We start from the raw sequence: 19,945 nt of genomic DNA, 5'->3' as shown, positions 1-19,945 counted from the left end.
TTTAATACATACAGAATATAAATTAATTAAGAATTACTATGGTAATTCAATGAAGTTAATTATTGCATTGCATTGGATGTTAATACATAATACAAAAAATGAAATATTTTTGCTACTAATTAATGGATTTCAAATCAAGACAAGATTTCTAAAAACAAGATTTGTGTTATGAATCGGATTCCAAATGGCTAAAACAAACCATTCACTTCTATAACTCACGTGATGTCAGATAATTATATTATGATGTTCCTGTCAGACAAAATCTAAATAAAATAAATAAACGAATGAATGAATGAATGAATGAATGAATGAATGAATGAATGAAAAAAAAGATTATCATAATTCCGAAACAATAACATATTATGAGTTTGTATTTGACCAGTTTAAAAAGCAGGATATTCATTGCAGCTGGATATGTATTTATGGATTAAACCTGTTTTTAAATGAAGCTACTTACTCCCTCCAAGTACTGTAAGAATCTTTTGTTGGTTTCTTTTTTGCTGAAATCCTCCAAGTATTTCTGCCTGTGAGCTAGAACAGTGTCAACATGTGTCTTGTGTTTTACTGCCAGTTCCAGCGCCCTAGGAGAGGAAAAGAAGCAAGCTATAACTAGGCCTGCAAATAGTTTCAATCAAACACACCACTTCCTTGCCACAGAAATATTTACTTTCCCCAATTAAAAAATGTACAAGACCAAAAAATAAACAAACAAAAAAAACGTTATTACTGAATTCAAAATGAGTAAAAAAGCTGCTGTGTGATTTATTAATAACATAGAGTACTAATAAATGTGTGCATTGCACAATTCCTTAATTCTTAGCCTTTTAAATGTATTAAACATTTTGAAGTAGCTCATTCAGTATTGAACAAATAGAACTGTATAAATGTAAAAGAAAAAAGAAAGACTTCTGTTTTATTACCTGTTTGATATCTGGCCATCCCTCTGCACAGTACAACATTGCATGTGGACACATAACATAAATAAAACAAATGTTATTACCTGTCCCAGTTGTAAAGGTTTATATGAACCTGGATTGCTTGGTATATAAGACCTGCTTGAAGAAGAACCCCTTCTGCGTCTTGTACATTTCCACTAAACAGCATCATATGAGCCACTGATGATTCTTTGGATGGGAGATCCTTTATAGAATTGATGTACTGAACTTTGTCAATCTGAGGAAGAAAATTACATTTCCACAATTAGTAAAGTTCTGATCATTACTCATTTACACAATTTTGTTGCCCATTTCTATTCTCAAAGCTAAAGGACACTGTTCCCATTATAGTGCTGCATTTATAAAAGTACAGGGCTTGTGTGATATATACAAAACGATTCTAAACATACTGGAATCTAAAAAATAATACAGACTGTGCGATTGGCTACAGAATATCTTGAAAAAATGACTTCAGTGTAACCTTTACTCACAAAGAATGTGGAAACACATGCTAAAGAATACCATATTTGCATTTAGGCCCGTTTGTAAAGGGTACATTGAATTCTGATGTCATGAATCTTACCTGTTAGAGAAACAACATTATCAATCTGTGACACAAACAACTGCACTACAATATTAACAGTAGGGGCAGCAAAGAACACAAATCAGAAAATCAATAATTAAAAGTGTTTTATTACCTCTCCGATTGCTGCATAAGCAACCTCTGCAGTTGTCAGTTCTTTATTGGCTATTGCCATTGCAGCAAGGCAGGCCCACAATGTTTGTTCCTGCAAAGAAACAAACAGAATAAAATAAATAAACCTATTACCAGTTACAAAAAACAAACTAATCCATATTGACTGAATAGCTTTACTGTATAAGAAGCTCCTGTTTGTTACTAGGAAGCATGCCCAACAATTCAAATAACCCACAAAAACATATCGTATTTCAAAAACAAATCTAAGGGAGTTGTTTTATTAAGCGGGAGATCAAATAAAATATAATAAAACGGCATGAGTGTTGTCATTAGGTGTTTCATTTGATGGTTTGTTTTATCAATATTAAATTCATATGACTTGTTTGTAACTCAGTGGAAAATTAGACAAATGCCACTGTTTTGTTTACATTCTACCTCTATATATTCCAACAGGAAACTTCACTGCAGAATCATATACTCTTGATTACATAAACAAACCATCATGTTCTTATATTCTCAACAGCTGAGGAGGAGAAGAGTTATAACGCACTGTCTCTCACACAAACTTCTTTACTAACTACTCATCTTACTGTTACATAAGATCCACTTACATTGCACATCCAGCCCAGCAGCTATGCCCAAGTAATATAGATACAATTGACATTTTGGTCAAATATACACTCATAAAAACATTAAAAGGGACAAGGCCATCATTACGCTGGCGTCTGTCAGATGGGGGTCTATTATTCCGTCTGCATGTTGTAGTTTGGAATTATTAGTGTCTCACTTAAGGGCAGACAGTGCTTCAAATGATGCTCTAACATGCACACAACAGCTGGAGCATCTTGGATTCCTTATTACCAATCCACAAAACAAAAGTGTGATTGAAGGAGACAGGAACTTGTATTAAACAGTACATTAATTAAGAACAGACTTTGACCCTTGGCATAAATAAATAAATAAATAAATAAATAGATAAATAAATAAATATGCCTGCTCAAGGTTTCATCATTTAACATAAACAGTGATTTTTTTAACACCAAATGACATATAAAACCAAAATATTGATGTAATCAGTAAATACAATGCAAGTCACCACCTCTGGCACACTGTAAAAGGTAACATGCTTCAACATTTACTCACATGACTCTTGTGTACGTTACAGTAATTACTGACAGATTTTTGCAATAAAAAATGTGGCTCCAACAGGTTTGTCAGAATTCACTCAAGACACACACTTAAAACTGGCCTAGTCACTACATCATATTCATGTTCCTGTATGTTTGGACATGGGCAGGTCAATTACCAGAAATAGAGGGGTCACTTACGGAAAATGGTGACTGATACAGATTTCTCGTTAATGATTTATTTAATTTAAGTTAAAATACGTTTCAGCACAGCATATTTAAGTTAAAATACGTTTCAGCACAGCATATAAAATGACTTTGCCTTTTTCTTGCAGAATCTTTATATAAAGTGTTGGGTGAACAGTTCTTCTATTGAAACATTGCCAGTATTTGTGTGGTCTTATATACATATTAAATGCCGATTTACCCATTTTTGAGATTTTAGATATTTAGTTTTGGTATTTTGTGAGCATGTTCTGAATAGAAGAAAATATATAGATCGTTTTCTTAACAGAGATGATGGCCATGTTGGTGGGCTCACGTGTGAATTTTACCGATACACAATGATACACATCATTGAACAATGTCAGAAACGGCAGCATTTTCTCACTATTTAAGGAAATTTGATGGATCATCTAAGAAAAGATACAGTGAAGAGATACATATAATTGGTAATCAAGATCTGTATGCTATTTCTGAGCAAAGATGGAGCCAGGACGTTCAATTCGCATTTGTTTTCCGGACATAATAAATTATATGATTAGTACACCTTGCCCACACACCCTCGTAGATTTGAGATGCTACAAAGGACTGGAATTATACAACCAGTTTATCTGTGGATGGGTTAGAGAGGTGACAAAATGCATCAAAACAACCTTTGTATCAATAAAACTCGGGTGAGTAACTTTTATCTTTTTTTTTGTTTTGTTTTGTTTTTGATTATCTTATTTGTAATACCATGTTACATTTACACAAAAATTAAAAAGACCCAAACACTATAATAAAACAAATAGCAAGTTTACAAATGTTTCTTTTCCCTTTTGACTTTTTGCTAAGGCATGTAACCAATTATATATATAAATACCGGAATTATCTCTTTTCTAATCCTCTTTGTGATAACACTGCATTATGCGTGTTACAAAATTAAACAATTATTAATATATTGAGGTATTTATATAAAAATACTATATTGAGGTATTTAAATCATTAAAAAATATATGTTGCTCAATTTATATTCTTATATTACTGTAAATTATTTAGATTATATTTCTGGAACAGGACATTTCAAATAACTACTACTAACTACTATTCAGTAATGCGGTCTAAGTAACATACCTAAATGAAATGTCGTGAACATACTGCCCTTGCCCTTGAAATATTAGCTAGACACTTGCCTAATCATTATTTATTTTATTTTTTCTCACTGCAATTGTATAACCCTCGGCAACCTATAAAATGAAACGCTGTCTCATCTGTGCCTACTGCAACAGCCAATAACTACACAAGTGTTCACCATTTTTTCATAAAAGCAAACTAAACTTTATTTACGGATTTACGGTCTGAAACCACTTTAAGTGAATCAGAGATACGGCTTGCCTGCCCACCAGCTTGAGACACGCGATAAACATCATTCGAAAACGCGATAAACATCATTAGACATCTCATTAGAGATGTCTAATCTCTAAATACATCTGAAAACGACAGTGTGTAACCATTAATCTGCCCCCCTGCAACACTCTGTTCCTAGAGGATGTAAGAAACCACATGCATTGAATTTGGTATTTACTACATCCACCAGGGGCATACAGTTTTTTGTTTTCTTTTTTTTTTAAATGAAGGGTAAAAATAATGCAAAGTGTAAATCAAACCTGTAGGAAAATGTGTTTAATGTAGAAAGCCAACAGAGTGAAGGAAGGTTTAGTAGAAAGAACCACAGAAAACAATCAACTCACCTGATCAGAAGTAGTAGTCTACGACACAAAGTAAAGTGAGAAAGAAAGGAGACTTAGTGATAGAGAAGGGTTTTAACAGAACAATGGTACCATGATCGTGTGTGACAGAATGATGTGTAAACTTTTAAAACTGGTTAAATGGTATTGTTTCTAATATTCTACAAGTCTGGCGTTGATATATTACATTAAAATAACTTGAAAAGTTTTCCCGTAAGTACCGTAATACAATTCCATAAGTTAATTGATTATAGAGAATATTACATACTGTATTTACTGCAGTTTGAAGTTTCTTGTTTTAACATCATTCATTCTGAATACATAAATAATAAATGTAATAATTAAAACATGGTCATCCAAAATAGAAGATTTAATAATGCAGTGAGATACAATACACAAGCAAATATAGTATGATCAAGTAATTTATTTGCTAATTACAAATTTGTTTTGGAATAATTTAATAAAAGATAAAACGCTGTATGATACAGAAAACATTTTCCCTTTGTATTAATATGTAGCTTTAACCCTGTTTCTACAAAACATTAAGATTAAACAAGTGTTAATTAATACCATAACTATGTGGCCTTGTTAAAATATGTTAAGGTAGACATAAAATATAAAAAGGATGGAACTTTAATAGCTTGACTGTACAAATGATTTACCTTCACAAAGCGGCAGAGTCTGAGTGCATCATCCCAACGGGAAGCAGTGGCATACTCATGAAGGATGGCTGGGTATGGAGATATGCTGGTGTACACTAAGGAGCCATCAGCTCTTCTGACAGTAACCTGATTTCCCACATAATTAAAAATCTGAGGAGTTTGGCTGAATTCACTGTTGAATCAAAGTAGAAAAAAAGAAATAAAATGATAAAAGGTATGCAATGTATGTGATCTACTAGACCTACATCAGTTATGTGAGTGTACAACTAACCAGAAACAATCATTTAAAAAAAAAACAAAAAAAAAAAACAGAAGGGTCTCAGCGACTTCACAAGAACATGATGGCGGAAGCCCATGAAACTGATTCATCCCTCAATCCAGCAGCTGCACTGACCAACATGTCCATCAAGACAGTTTCCCGGGTGTTGCTGGAGTTGCAATGCAGTGCTCCTGTCACAAGTGGGTCATGCTGGTTCCAGCTCATGCACTGCACCAAGCAACGGAGGGGCTTCCGTGACCCAAATCACAGAAACCTTCAACACTGGACATGACCTACCTGTTTCAACTGAAAGAATACATGTCCCAATGGCCTCACTCATCTAAAACAAAGGACTACAGTTCGCTACAGTCAGTAAACATATTTGAATGCTGAAACCAGGGTAATAAATAGGAGTGCTTCCTGTGTGTTTTATTAATGGATCTCTTGAGAAAGTGATACAAAAAACAACAACATTTCTATAAAAATGACAGCCGTTTGGTATACAATGGATGTACGGTACCTTGCATCTTTCGTATATATCGTTTTTGGTAGAAGGTCTTTGTCCACATATACAGTGTTTGGGTAATACCAAACAGTAAAAAAGGAATTTTGAATTCCACAGAGTATATTTGCAGAGTCATTCCAAGCCACGGTGTAAACCATGGTACCTAGTGTAAAAGGAAACATACAATTGTGCTTAATATTATAACAATGTAAACTCCAGAAGCCATCTGCAGCCGGTGATGATATGAAAGATGATTAATGTAACAGATATGCATAAATACAAATCTTGTTTCATTAATGGGGATTTAAGTAGCTGTTCTGAATTCCATGCATTCCAGTAGTGTCTGTCATAACCTTGCATGCTGCAGGACTTTCACATTTCCCAATTGAGAGGCTTTAAAGAGTTCTTAAATAGTTTACTGCAGTTTTATAATTGTAGATGCAAATTATTCAATGCATGTTAACAATCTGTTTTGGCCCATGTTTTTTTTGTTTTTTGCCTACTGTGTTCTGAAAACTGTTAAAAACTCTTCATTTGTTTGAGAATGTTGTATGTCCTAAAAGCATTTTTAAATAACCCCACACATTTTGGTGTGAAGACCTAGATAAAACTGGCTTGTGGGTTGCCCCTTTTAGGTTCTAAAAGGTGATGTACTTTTTACCTGTTTTCCAAAATGAAACTAATTATAAAAAAAGAAAGAAAAAATAAATCAATGCTTTAATAAGCATTGGATAAAAAGTGAATACTTTCCCAACACAAGGGAAAACCAGCAGCAATACTTTTATCATACAATTAAAGCCTGATTTTATTGCCCCATGAGATTCAAGGTAATTTAGGAAAAACAATATTCTTGGAAAGAAAAGCTGGCATCTCCCACATACTAAAGCACTTTGGAAATAAACCCCATGCAGTTTATAAAGGCTGATTGTTCTTCCCAACAAACAGAGACCCCCCCCCCCCCCCCCCGCCTTTTCTTAATGCTTAACTGACAAAGTACATACAATAATATTTCAGAAATTAAAATAAATTAGTTAAATAATCTTACCAATTTTGATAATCTTTTGCTCCTTTCCAAATCGTCTTACTGAGGTGATGTACAAGTCTCGATTCTTATCAATGATAGCAATTTTTCTTTCATTAGCGGATCCAGATTGGTCCAAAGCAACTTCCATTATCTCCATCTACAATGATACAATACAAGTACTTAGTGAAGACATTCATAGGACTTATCCTATTACAGCAATGGATACATGTGAATGCTCATAGAATGTTTTAAGAGGAGTCCTGGGTTTCAGAGTTCAGAACTCTCCTTGTTTATGTATATAATTTAAATAACCAGGTGCTATGAATTTGACTATCTTGACTATATGCCTTTTATGGGGATCATATATCCCCAGTGTGTACAAAAAACAGATTTGAATATAGGCGTTAAAACCGACCTTAAAAGGGGTCTTCAGTTGAATCAGACTACCATCCAAAGAGTAAAGGGACAGAGTGTGTTGTACAGGATGAAAGTACAAGTCATAGTTATTTTATTTTATTTTTAAATTGTGTATTAGGAGAAGGATGGATGAGTAATACACAAGAATGCCATGTACATTAAAAAAATGATGCTTTCTTAGCATATGTTTACGCTATTGCACAGAATGTTAATCATGGGAAAAACAGACAAAGCAAAATTTACCACTGCAGTAGAAATATACTTAATCAATATAACACGCATATCTATTACAGCAATTGCCTTTGGTATCAGAAAACTATACATTACACATCGACTACACACATTTTTTTTTTTTTCCCCAAATAACCTTCATTAAACATGCAGAATAACACAAAAAGCTTTTATTAAATTTAGTCTCTGTTAAAAACAGTTAATGATGCTTCAAACAGTGATTTGACGACCATATTGTTTATTTAGTGTGAATGAACATTTTTAAAAGTTAAGTCAATGAGCACTTGGATTACCAAACAGCTATGGCCTGCTTCTCTTGGCATTTCAAACTGACAGAGCTAAAGAAGTGTGTGTACAGCAGCTAGTCGAGTTACTCAATATTCTTCTTTGTCTGGTTTACCAGATTAAGAGGCTGTTATTGTCAGAGCTTCATTCTTTACCTACACGAGGAGCAGAGACAGCAGGCAGGCTGCAAAAAAAGTTTGGGGTCAAATTACAGAAAAGGCAGAAGCTTAAGTGCAGCTGAACAGTTTAGGATTTGTTTACACTAAATCTGTAGAAAAAAAAAAGTATTTACTGGTTTAGTTTTAGATAAACAACATGTTGATGCTAAACCTTAGGGGCTTTTACTGATGATGGCATGTGGTTTGGATTTATTTTTTGTCAACACCTAAGTCAGCTTCTAGTTTTCAGATCGGCTTGAAACTAAATAATTTCACAGATTTCACTGTCTGAATCTTTTTGTTTCCTAAAGTGGCAAGATAAGAACATTATTACTTGTATGATAATGTGCATATAAAGCGAAACATTCATATTTTTATTGGATTAATTAACAAGCAATTTGAAATTGATGACGACTCAACTCCTCAACCTTGTTCCCTTATCGCTGACAAAAATATTAGAAACTGATTTTTGATCATATTGTCATTTGTCTGAAGTTGCGCGATTTCACACACAGTAGAAACCAGTTAAGAACTTAAATTGTTTATGCAAGTTTTTTTTTTTTTTCTAAACCTTCTCTAATTTTTAATTCCTGGTAAAAAAAAAAAATGAATTCCTGGTATATATATATATATATATATATATATATATATATATATATATATATATATATATATATATAATATAAAGTTGATTAAATAAATCCTTTACGGGTATAGTAATCATCTTTTGAAATTACACACTGAATAAATGTAGTTCAAAATTAAATGTGTCATTGCCTGAAAAATAAATAAAATTAAGTTGGGAGACAAGAATATGACAACTGCATGCCCATTTGTGAGCTTGAAGTACAAACTTGTTAAATTATTTTAAATAAATAAATTAAAACAGAATAACAAAACAAGAAACACTGATACTATACAGATGCAGCACTAGTTACGATATTGCTTTGGGGACATAACAGGCAAAATACATTAATGGTGTAAGTCATTTAGTAAGTTAATTAATAGTCAAGTACAGAGCAGTTTTTTAAACTCACACTTTCAAGGATTAAAGATTAAGGGTGTGTTTAATCTTTAGTTTTAGTTCATGTGGAAAAAAAAAAACCTTACATAAAATAGAACAGAAAGCAAAAATCTGGCAAAATACCACAGCCACATACTTCAATGAAGAAAAATATGCAACCCACAGAAGCAGTACACATTTGTATTTCCAATGTGCAGGTGTTTGTGGTTTTTTTTTTTTCTTTAGTAGAATTCTCAAATTAAAAAAAACAACAATTTCAGAGACTACCTAAACCAAGAGCTGTGGATGTTTCATAGACAAGGGTTTCTGCTAAACGCTTTGGGTTTGAAGTAGAAATGTAGCCTAGAAACAAAATCTGAGCCTTGTTTTACAAGAATGTTAACTCATCACCTTACCTTGTGTGTAAGAGGTTTGCCGTCACCAAGTGGTTTTCCAGATAGGGCATCAATAAGAAAGATAACTAATCAAATTAAGAGAAGAAAAAATATACATTTGGAAAGAAGCTTTTGGTTGTCGTAAAATTTTAAAGGAAAAAGTCTTTGTCTTTGCTATTTTCTTATAATACTGTCTGTTTATAAACAGCATTGGTACAAAGCCCCCCCCCCCCCATTTTAGCTTCCTGTTGAAAAATACAGATTCCAAATGAGTCTGTCTACCTTATAAAATGATGTGTAAACTGACACTGGCACTGAATTGTATTAGTATAAACCAAAAACAGACAAAGAAATGCCAGATTATGATTTTCACATTACCTTTCTCATCAGCTTTATCTCGAATTGCAACAGTATCATTGCTAAGAGAGACAGTCTGGGCATTCAGAATATCGGTTCTCATTCCTGGAAACTTGGGCGTGGAAATGAGGCGTCCTTCATATGAAAACAAATAGATGCCTGCTCCATCTACTAGCAGAAAGTGTCTGGGGAAATTAGAAATGACATATGAAATGTTTCAATGCAATTTGGACTTTCATACTTTCAGAGAACAACATTACTGAGTAAAGTATTATGGATATATTATATGATAAATTTGTATATGCACACACAGATAAACATTGGACACAGTGAACACAACCCATGAAGACCCACAAGGACTAGGGATTAATCTGAGGTTTACCACTTCATTTACAATCAAAACAGTCAATTCTGTTAAATTGATTTCCTAATATATAGCATGCAATGTGCTCTATGTGAAGTGTTTATAGTCCAAAAAGGTGTACAGAATTGTAAAGGTGTAAATTACACATCTGAATCAAGGAGTTACTTTCCTTATGCAAAGTACTGCATTTGCTCAGCAACAAAGCACAATTTGAAAAAGTATAATCCGTCCAGTCATTATGCCATTGGATTTGCAAATGAGATCCAGTTAAAAAAAAGAAGAAAAAAAAAGGAAAAAGGGTATTCACACTAGCTTTGCATAAGAAAAAGATATCCAACTCTAGATCTTTCAACACTATAAACTTATGATATTTGCTGAATAGGAAAAAAACCCCAGATATGATCACTTTTCCATATGTTAATCAGGCATCCAAAGATTTTGCTGCTTATTACAGGATGTGTTACAAAACGTTGGCCATGTAGGAGAAAAAAAGTCACTCTAGACAGCCAAGGCTACATACAGTATATGGAAATTGGCACAATGAGTTTATTTTACCTTTCTGCTTGCAGGATCAAGCTAACAGTTCCCTCTTTCAGATCAAAAATCAGTGGAGTATTCCAGTTCTTAGCACTGCAATAAACAAAAGTATTAAAGTACAAAATACTGTAGTGTTTCTGAAAAAGTAAAGATGTATACCAATATTTAAAACCAAGATTTAGTCATGGTAATAAGAAGTAAGAATACAAAGCCCATATGTACATTTAACATGGTTAAGTGTTTGAGGCCTCAGATCATTCACTCAAGATGTCAATAAATCACAGTTTATTAACCATGTGGTATAGGCAATTTTATTTTATTGGATCATTGTGTTACCCATAACCTGTGCCACTAGTAAAATTCAGCACTGTATGTAGACTAGATAAGCCACAGAATGTGTGGATAGACATTAAAAACGCTTCATTCTGTAATAACTAAAGTCAAACATAAATAAAAACATAAAAAAGTATGGTATAATACATTTCTTGTATTAGCTGTGTAATGTATAAATTACCTGTATACATAGCACTGCAGTGAGGTTGTAACTACCAGATGGCCGTGGGACAACGAAGCCTTAATCACCCTATCACGAAACTCCAAAACATCCACTGCATCATTCAGCACATTCCGCACCTGAAGGGGCCAAATAAAAAATAAAAACTATTATATAAACACTACCCTCCAACAACATACAGTGAAAACACATACTGTTAATTAAATTTAATTAATTAAAAAAAAAAAACTTGTATTTTTATCATCATCCTAGGACTTATACTGAAACAACATGATCACACATTGATGTTTCACAACATTTCCTTCCATTCATGCCCATCTTGGATTACGTGTGTGTTCCCAGATTATATATTACAACTATGAATATTGTACATCTTAAATGGACAACACACATACTGCAAATAATACACTACATATATGTGAAGAAAAATGCAATTAAAGATTAAGGGGTATTTTAGGACACAAAGCTTTTCAACAAAATATTGTTAGAAATGAAAAAAATCAACATTTAACCACAAAGCAATAAATTTAGCTGCCTAAATCACAAACCATTGGCAGATGTGCACACAAAAAATATAACTCAGCTAAAAATAAATAGGTTAAGACATTGGCATGTTTAGTTTGTGCAAACAGTATTCTGTAAAATGTCTCAGTTGACCTTGTACGCCAGCTTACACCATGTAAACTGTACCTTGTGGTTTTACTAATTTAAACATGTAGTGCTGCTGAGGTTTGAGGACAAGAAGGCTATTGTCATGTAGGTACAGTAGAAGTAGTATAATATAATGTATAGTTAGAAGTGCGGATGTCTTGGGAATTTTCTACCTGTAAATAGTTTATCACTTAGCTACTACATTCACTTTTTTCTGTTTTGTTTGTTTACAATGGATTTTAATTGAGCATCAAAAGAAATTGGTTTAAAGTACATATTTTATTATCGGTAATTACTAAATCTGCAAAGAATTTTTTTTTTTGTTAACATTCTGTGAAGAAAGAACGAACAGATTAAAATTGCTTTGTATGTTTATGTTTATGACTACGAATTTTAATGAAAGATTAGGCATTTGTTTGACAAATTCTGTTTGAAAAAATGAACTAAATATATTTTTCACAGGACTAAACCTTGAATGTGGACAAATAGTTTTGCTGATAAATGTTAATAATGATTTCCTGGCAAATGTGCAGACTGTGTAACTTATTTTAATGTACTGTCTCTGGCTGGGTCCCACACTGCACTTGCTTGCTACGAAAGCTATGGAAACAGAGGAAGTCATGTTAATGCGCTGGATCTGATGCAGCCCAGACATCTTGCGTGCGAAACTAATCAGTGGTAAAACAGCTAGTCAAAGCACAGCAGAGAATAGAAGCCTGGAATAGAAAGGGGGCTAAAGGGAGATGAAAATGTACAGTAGAAAGGTTGGTCTTTAAACAGACCTCACTTTATCAAAAACGGAACGCGGTTAAAATAATTTTGATCAAACATGTGTTTGTTTAAAAATGCTGGTCAAAAGCACTTGTTACCCATTCTACCCAGCCAAGAAGAATTCTGTGCACTCTGCTCGACACAGTGCAAATGTGTCATTAATATGCAAGATATAAAATGGCTAGGAAGGAACATTTTCATATTTTTATCAAACACAAAAATAAGAAGTCAGATAATTTGGTGTAACTTGCAGATTGATAATCAAATGACACAAATGATGGGAAAACAACTTGGATGAAGTTAAGAGAATATAAATTAACTCAATCTAGTTTCATAACATTAACAAAATAAAGCTGTTTGCAGTTTTTACATATACAGTGGTGCACAAAAATACTGATACCCTCTATTTGTTTGAAGGGTAGCATGCAATAAATGTTTATTTTGAATACATGTTTTAACAGTGGATGGACACATCAAGATTCTGAATCCAGTCTAGCACTGCAAGTGCAAAACAGACACATATTTAAAATATTGGTACCTTCACTATATCCATGTCACTATGGACATGCATCGCATGCAAGGGGTTACTAAGCATTTAAAAGCTTTTAATAATCAATTTCAAATTTGGACCACTTTAATTAAATGTCTATTTATACTGGTCACAATGCAGGTTTTATTTGGCATCCCTGCAAAAACAGTGAGACAGACAAAAATGCATCCTTATATCCCCAGTAATTAATAATTAGTATCAGAACATTTAGACAGCTAAATGATTGATTATCTTAACCCCCAGGGCATAAATACCTATGGGCACAACTGTGTAACTTGAAATTGATACAAAAACAAATATTACGTTTCCAACTAATCTTAATAAAACTATACCAGCATGGTCCTTCTTTTGGTCAGTGTTATCTCTAAGTTTTTCCACTCCCATCTCTGTTCAACAACGTGGGCAAAAATCACTTGTCCATTTCCACAGGCACCGGCTACTTGAGTTCCATCCACAGACCAGGTGATGTTGAAAATACTTCCAGTGTTTGGCTTCTCCAATGCATATGACCACTGAATAAACACAAGGTAAAAAACATGTTTAGTTTAACTTATAGTTGCAAATGTTTTAATGTTTCTTTTAAATATGTGATATTTCATGCAACCAGACCTGTGCTAACTCGAATTTGATCAGTTTGGTTTGCCAGAATGTTATCATGAAGGATAGCCAAGGCTGAATTAAGAAGTCTAATATTTGGTCTGATTCAGAGCTGTATTCCAGTTTTAGGGAAATAAATTGAGATCTTTAGTAGAATACAAAGCCAGATGTTTATTACCACGGTTTTGGAAATTTGGGACTCTTGCAAGCAGCAATAATGGCCACAAATCCGTAAAATACAGTATCTCGCCAAACTACTGAATTTTTTAATGACTCAATTTCACAATTAAATTTGTTAATTTATTTTTTATTGTATTACAACCAACAATAAACAATCATTACCAAAACATTTTACATTTTCTGTGTAAAATATACAGAGAATGAGGCAGTAAGAATTTCTTTTAACCTTAATAAATAAATTAAATTAAAGGATCTTCAGACACTGTTTTTATGTTGTTTAAGAGTAGTATTAGTGGGCATCATTACACTGGAAGTCGATATATATATATATATATATATATATATATATATATATATATATATATATATATATATATATATATATATATATATATATAAAATAAATCATTCCAGTTTTTAAAATTCACTCTCTTTAATCAATCTTCAATCTTGTAGGACAAACAGAAAGAAAAGGGATTAGCCACACAAATAAGTCAAAAGTGCCCTACCCCCTGCTGTAAAATCTCCTCAGCAGACTCCTCAGTCCGTAACTAACTAGAAAAATTACCTAATTCACTGTCTGTAGCATTGCCTTGCACCCTTTAACAAAGGACCATTGTATTTGTACAGCTTGTCGTAGCAATCAATAGTCATCTTTGACCCCTATAAATGGGCAAACTCAATGTTTCCAAACTGAGAGGCGGGATAACTGGTGAACAAATGGAGCTCCTTAAGGCTGATTTGCAATACGCTCCGAGGGAATGAAACAATCACTTTCTGTTGTCTGCATTACAGCACTCCCCCACGTGCTCCCTCGCCACAAATACAGCTGACATCTATCTGATGACCTCTGACACATGGAATCAGCGCTTTTATAAGTGCAGGTGGCTGGCAGTTACTAAGCTGTCTAAAAGATTGCCAATTTAACTGTATTGTTGCCACAAAGCTTGTTCTGTAATTTGTAAGAAAACCTGAGTTGTCCTGCCCTTCCACAGTTAACTTTTTTGTTGCTTTGTATAGTATATACATAACATTTATGGCATAAATGGAACCAATCATGTTCAGGGAAAAGAACAAAAACAAACTGTATACTACTATTTTTAAAACTAAAGTTGTCAGCACCATTTATTTCTGTGATGCATACCAACTGATAAAGTTGTCCTTTTTATATATTATGTTAAATCTAAAAACTTAAAACAGTGCACCCCTAACTTTCTTTAAAACCTTATTTAACTTTACTTATTGATGTGTAACTTAGAGAGACAGGTGTTGCACTATTTAAGTCCTTGTTTGACTGAGGCTACATTCCATACCACATGGCAGTAAGAAAATAATCAGTATATAACCCTGACCTTTATTTCTGAAGTGTACTTTTATATACCCTTTTCAAAACATTACATATCTATACTTGGATGGGTTCCACTGTTTTGAAACATATGCATTTAAAATAAGAATACTTAAGTCTATTCTTCTGAAAAAATGTAAACCAAAGTCTTTTTTCAAACTCTAAGGAGAACTGAATGAGTCAGAAAAAGCTATCTGCCTAAAGTTAAATGTATACTATGCACCAGATTCAAATGACCCTAGATACATGATCCTGTGCTGAGAAATACTGTTGCAATAATGCAGGGGTGGCCAAAGTTCCTGACCCTAAGAGCTGCATACTAATATTTTCACATGGCCAAGAGCCACAAGACAAAGACACAAACAATGCTAGTATTTTAAATACTAGCATTGTTTTAAACATTTTTTTTTTTTTTAATTCTCTCCAACATTATAAAGGAATCTTGCACTTACTCTGTGCAGTAGTTGTTATCTCTTGATGGCATCAAAATGCACAAGAACAAGGGACAGAACATTGCAGAGCCTTACCGTTTCTGTGTAATTTTTTAATGTACTGTAGGTCTACAGTGTATTAAACTTTAAACGTAACACTGTTATTTTCCCATTATTTCTGTTTATACTGTATGTATTACGTACTTTAAATAAAATATATTCAGTTATATTGAAGCAAAACATGACAACCACCCTGATTTCACCAAAAACACCACATAAAAAAATGACACATCTTTGCAATGTTTTTTTTTTTGTATGACTGCTCCGTGTATTAAATACTTTGAGAACTTTGTGGATGACAAATGCGCTGTATTTATTTTGAATGGGATTACAGTACCTTCTCATGATGAGACGTACGATATGTAAATATAATATTAATTTTAGACTTGAAATATAACATTTAAACATGCATTCTCTGGTCTAGCGCCAACACTCCAATTTTATAAAAAGATGAATTCATCTGAATAATGATGTTTGCCACGAGCAATATTCGTTGCCATACAAAGCTCGCTTGCGTCGTTACATCAGCTCGCCTTGTAGTGTGTAAGCGATTTGTTGCAGATGAGACACAGAGGCTTACCACTGTTTTCAGTGAAAGTAAACTCTTCCTCCCATTCTGACTAAAGCCTCAGTTTTCATCCTCATACTTGAGTTTTGAAAAGTGTTTTTCATGGTGGGATTATAATAAGCCAACCAGTCCTCCATAAATTATTTTTACATAAATAAAAATGTAAGTAACTATATAAAATGTTAATATATGATGACAGATTTTGCAAGATTTTCTGTAATTCTTAGCGACAGAGATGAAAAAGTTTCAGTTATTATGTTGACATTTCTACCTACAGAAACTGTTTAGATAGCGATTTATGCCAGCTCTTAGACCCAAAAAACTTGAGATGCTGGGTTCCTTCAGCGTTTCTAACTGTTGCATAAAATTGCCTTAGGATGTTGTTCAATTGAACACTTGACATAGTTTTACAGTCCAAGCTGATGTTTTTTTTGTTTCAACCAGTCATTTCAGTTTTGCTCTCCTCAATTTCATCTAGTTGTCTGTTAGAAATATTAAGGTGTCTACTTACAGACTTACTGGGAGACATTCTGTTCTGCTTCACTCTCATTAAGAAATTGTTCAAATGACAAGCCTCCTAAAAGGTCAAAATTAACTTGTGGAAAGTCACTCATTTTTAATTATTATTATTATTATTATTATTTATTAAGGCATAGTAATATTAATAGATCAGTTAAGTGAGTTGGTCTATGATGTCATAGTTGTGCAGCAAGATAATTATTACTGCACAGTCATGTGATCTTGTTCAGCCAATCACAGAACTTAATTTATTCAAGCCATTTTATAATATCCAAATATTGAGTATTTTCATTTTAATTAGCTAGGGAATATTTAAATCAAACTGGAGAAACCCATTTTATCTGCCATGTTATGTTAAAGCTTGTTAATTTCAGCACTCTGTGACAACAGCCTGAAGAAAGAAAATGTTAACATGAATTTATGTTCTTAGTTTATGGACTACTAAAAACATTTCACTCCATCTGCATATTCCAAGGTGACAGAGAGGGACATAAGATGACCAGTGAACTGCACCAAACAGACTGTCATAATAAGACTTGAATTGTACTATTTAGGGTACCACTACTAGAAAGAGCTGGTCATTAATGCCATTAAGCTCTTCTTTTTTCAATGGTAAAGGTAGCTTAGTACAAACTAAAAACTAAGATGTATAGTACTGTGTATCCTGTATGACTGTATTTACATTATACTTTATTTAAAAACCTGAGTGTTGTCGCAATGCACCCTTTGTGGTCCTTGTTTATCCAAGCTGCACCATGCTGTTTCTATTTGCAGGTTGAAAGGATTTAGAATATTAATGAAAGTGAATGACTAAAAGCTTCATAATACTAGATACATGTGATGGTCCTGATAATCAAAAATTTCTGCACACCAGTTCGCTATTAAGATAGTCTTAAAAGTCTGCCAATATTCTAACATTATTACAAAAACTGATAACCTCCAGGCGGCACAACGGCTGACTGAGACCTCCTACCTCCAATGCCACCATTTCTGAGTTTAAAAATAACATGTAAAAATACAGCACATGGTCTTTCTATAAATAAAGAAATAAAATAAATGGATTACGGTCAAACAAAACAATAACCACAACCTTAATGTGAATAAAAACAAATGCCCAATATGTGTAATCTTATCTCAAGTAACTCGAGTTTGTTTGTATTTAAAAATAAATAAATAAATAAATAAATAATAAAAAGACCCAGAGTCCCTTAACAAGATGCATGTGGTGGGGAAGGGTTAATGATACGTGTATCAGCTAATTGTTCCACTGGGAGCCATCTGCTGATTCAGCCCTATTACATCAGACACATTAAAAATGTCTGTGCTGACCGTTAAGCCAGATCTGGTTCTCTTCAAACACTAATCACTCTGGTGGCATGTGACTCACTTTTGCTCACTCAGATCCTCCTCCCTTCAAGTCCTAGTGTGCCTATTCCTTCAGTCACTGTTTACACACAGTGTCAGGAAAGAAGGCTCGAGGAATAAAGTGAGGCTTGTGCAGGCTAACTTTATAAATCAGAGCTGCTGGCTGCTGCTCAGAGGACACCAGCTGGCTCCAGTTAGCTTCTTTATTCCTTAGACTGAACTGCCTCGCAAACCAGGTACAGTGTAAAACCTCAGCATCACAAGACTAAAATGTGTTACCCTGTTGACACAGAATTGAGGTCAGAAAATGCAGACAAAGAACTCAACTTTCAAATATTAATTTTTAATAATGACAATTATCGCAGACTACTTCCAGTGCAACTTGAGAAGTGTAATGCTCTTTGTTTCTCACTTCCTATTCGATTCATTTTATTGTGTCTTGAATAAAACCCAAATTCAATACACTGAAGTGTAAAAAAAAAAAAAAAAAAAAAAAACACACAACCACACACATATTAACTCCTTATTTCTTATGGCAGCAATAGTTTAGCAGCATACATTTATATTGGTTTAAATATTGTACACTTTAATACTGGAAAGGGAATTGAATGAAAACAAACTAATGTCAGGCTCGACCATATGTTAATTAGTGGAGTTTAAACTACACTACCTCAGCACTTTTTTATTTTAACTACAGTAGTCTGTCATCATGAGAGTGTCTTGAGGCACACTGATTGGTTTATTCAATCTTTCCAGAACCGCCGTCATTTATCATTGCCTCATTCTGTATTGATTTCACGAGTGCACTTCATCACTACACAATAGCATGCAAACAAATGGCGAAACGCACCGCTGTTTCTCTTGCTACAAAGTTTGAAATTGTTTGAGCTCTTGTAAAAAACCTGAATCAGACACAAGTCACCGAGCAATTTGATGTGTCTCGTTCTGGCTTCACCATTCTATTAAATAATTTTGTACGTCTTGAATATTGCTCCTGTACATGTATTCATAATTTATCTAGAGCTGCATTGATGTGTGTAAGAGTGTTGTGTTAATTTAGTTTGACAGTTAGTTTATTAAAGTTAGTTTGTCTGTTACTTTATTATTATAGTTTATTAAATGTACACTTGCCTATTGCTTTTCTCTTATTTTGTTAATTTCACATGTTGATGAATGTGCATCATGACAAGTAATACATATTTATTTATTTATTGATTGACTGATATTGTGTCTGGTGGTCAACTCCGTCTTAGAGAACACTTCGGCTAAGAGAACATCTTCGCATGCTTCCCGAGGGGTGTTCTCTTAGCCAGAGACTACCGTACTACAATTTAGTTTTTAAAATATATAGGCAACACATAGATTTTTTTAAAACAGATAGCAGTTCCAAGTCATTCATAACAATATACAAACTGCACAGAACTATTAAAAATGCCATTGTCCACTGGCTGCATCAGAAAAACAAAGCTAGAATCCTCTTGTTGCAGTA

The 19,945-nt window shown here is 33.5% G+C and overlaps 1 protein-coding gene across 4 annotated transcripts in view; it reads right to left on the bottom strand.

The window, feature by feature from the left end:
- The window catches only part of ift80 (intraflagellar transport 80 homolog (Chlamydomonas)), a 47,781-nt gene that overhangs the window by 2,068 nt on the left and 25,768 nt on the right, over positions 1 to 19,945 (bottom strand). For 3 of the 4 annotated variants that reach the window (XM_058990345.1, XM_058990342.1, XM_058990346.1), the window contains 12 exons: positions 13,724 to 13,903; positions 11,420 to 11,538; positions 10,924 to 10,998; positions 10,026 to 10,189; positions 9,669 to 9,733; positions 7,180 to 7,315; positions 6,150 to 6,297; positions 5,371 to 5,542; positions 4,712 to 4,729; positions 1,634 to 1,723; positions 1,001 to 1,173; positions 458 to 581 (listed from right to left, as the gene is read on the bottom strand). In XM_058990345.1, coding sequence (XP_058846328.1) covers positions 458 to 581; positions 1,001 to 1,173; positions 1,634 to 1,723; positions 4,712 to 4,729; positions 5,371 to 5,542; positions 6,150 to 6,297; positions 7,180 to 7,315; positions 9,669 to 9,733; positions 10,026 to 10,189; positions 10,924 to 10,998; positions 11,420 to 11,538; positions 13,724 to 13,903 — 1,464 coding nt within the window. The remainder of the gene's footprint in view (positions 1 to 457; positions 582 to 1,000; positions 1,174 to 1,633; positions 1,724 to 4,711; positions 4,730 to 5,370; positions 5,543 to 6,149; positions 6,298 to 7,179; positions 7,316 to 9,668; positions 9,734 to 10,025; positions 10,190 to 10,923; positions 10,999 to 11,419; positions 11,539 to 13,723; positions 13,904 to 19,945) is intronic. The other variant, XM_058990344.1, reaches the window with a different exon arrangement.

Source organism: Acipenser ruthenus, chromosome 17 (genome assembly GCF_902713425.1).
Source record: "Acipenser ruthenus chromosome 17, fAciRut3.2 maternal haplotype, whole genome shotgun sequence".
NCBI lineage: Eukaryota > Metazoa > Chordata > Actinopteri > Acipenseriformes > Acipenseridae > Acipenser > Acipenser ruthenus.
Note: the sequence above shows the minus strand (reverse complement) of the source record. Positions and strands in the feature narration are given on the sequence as shown.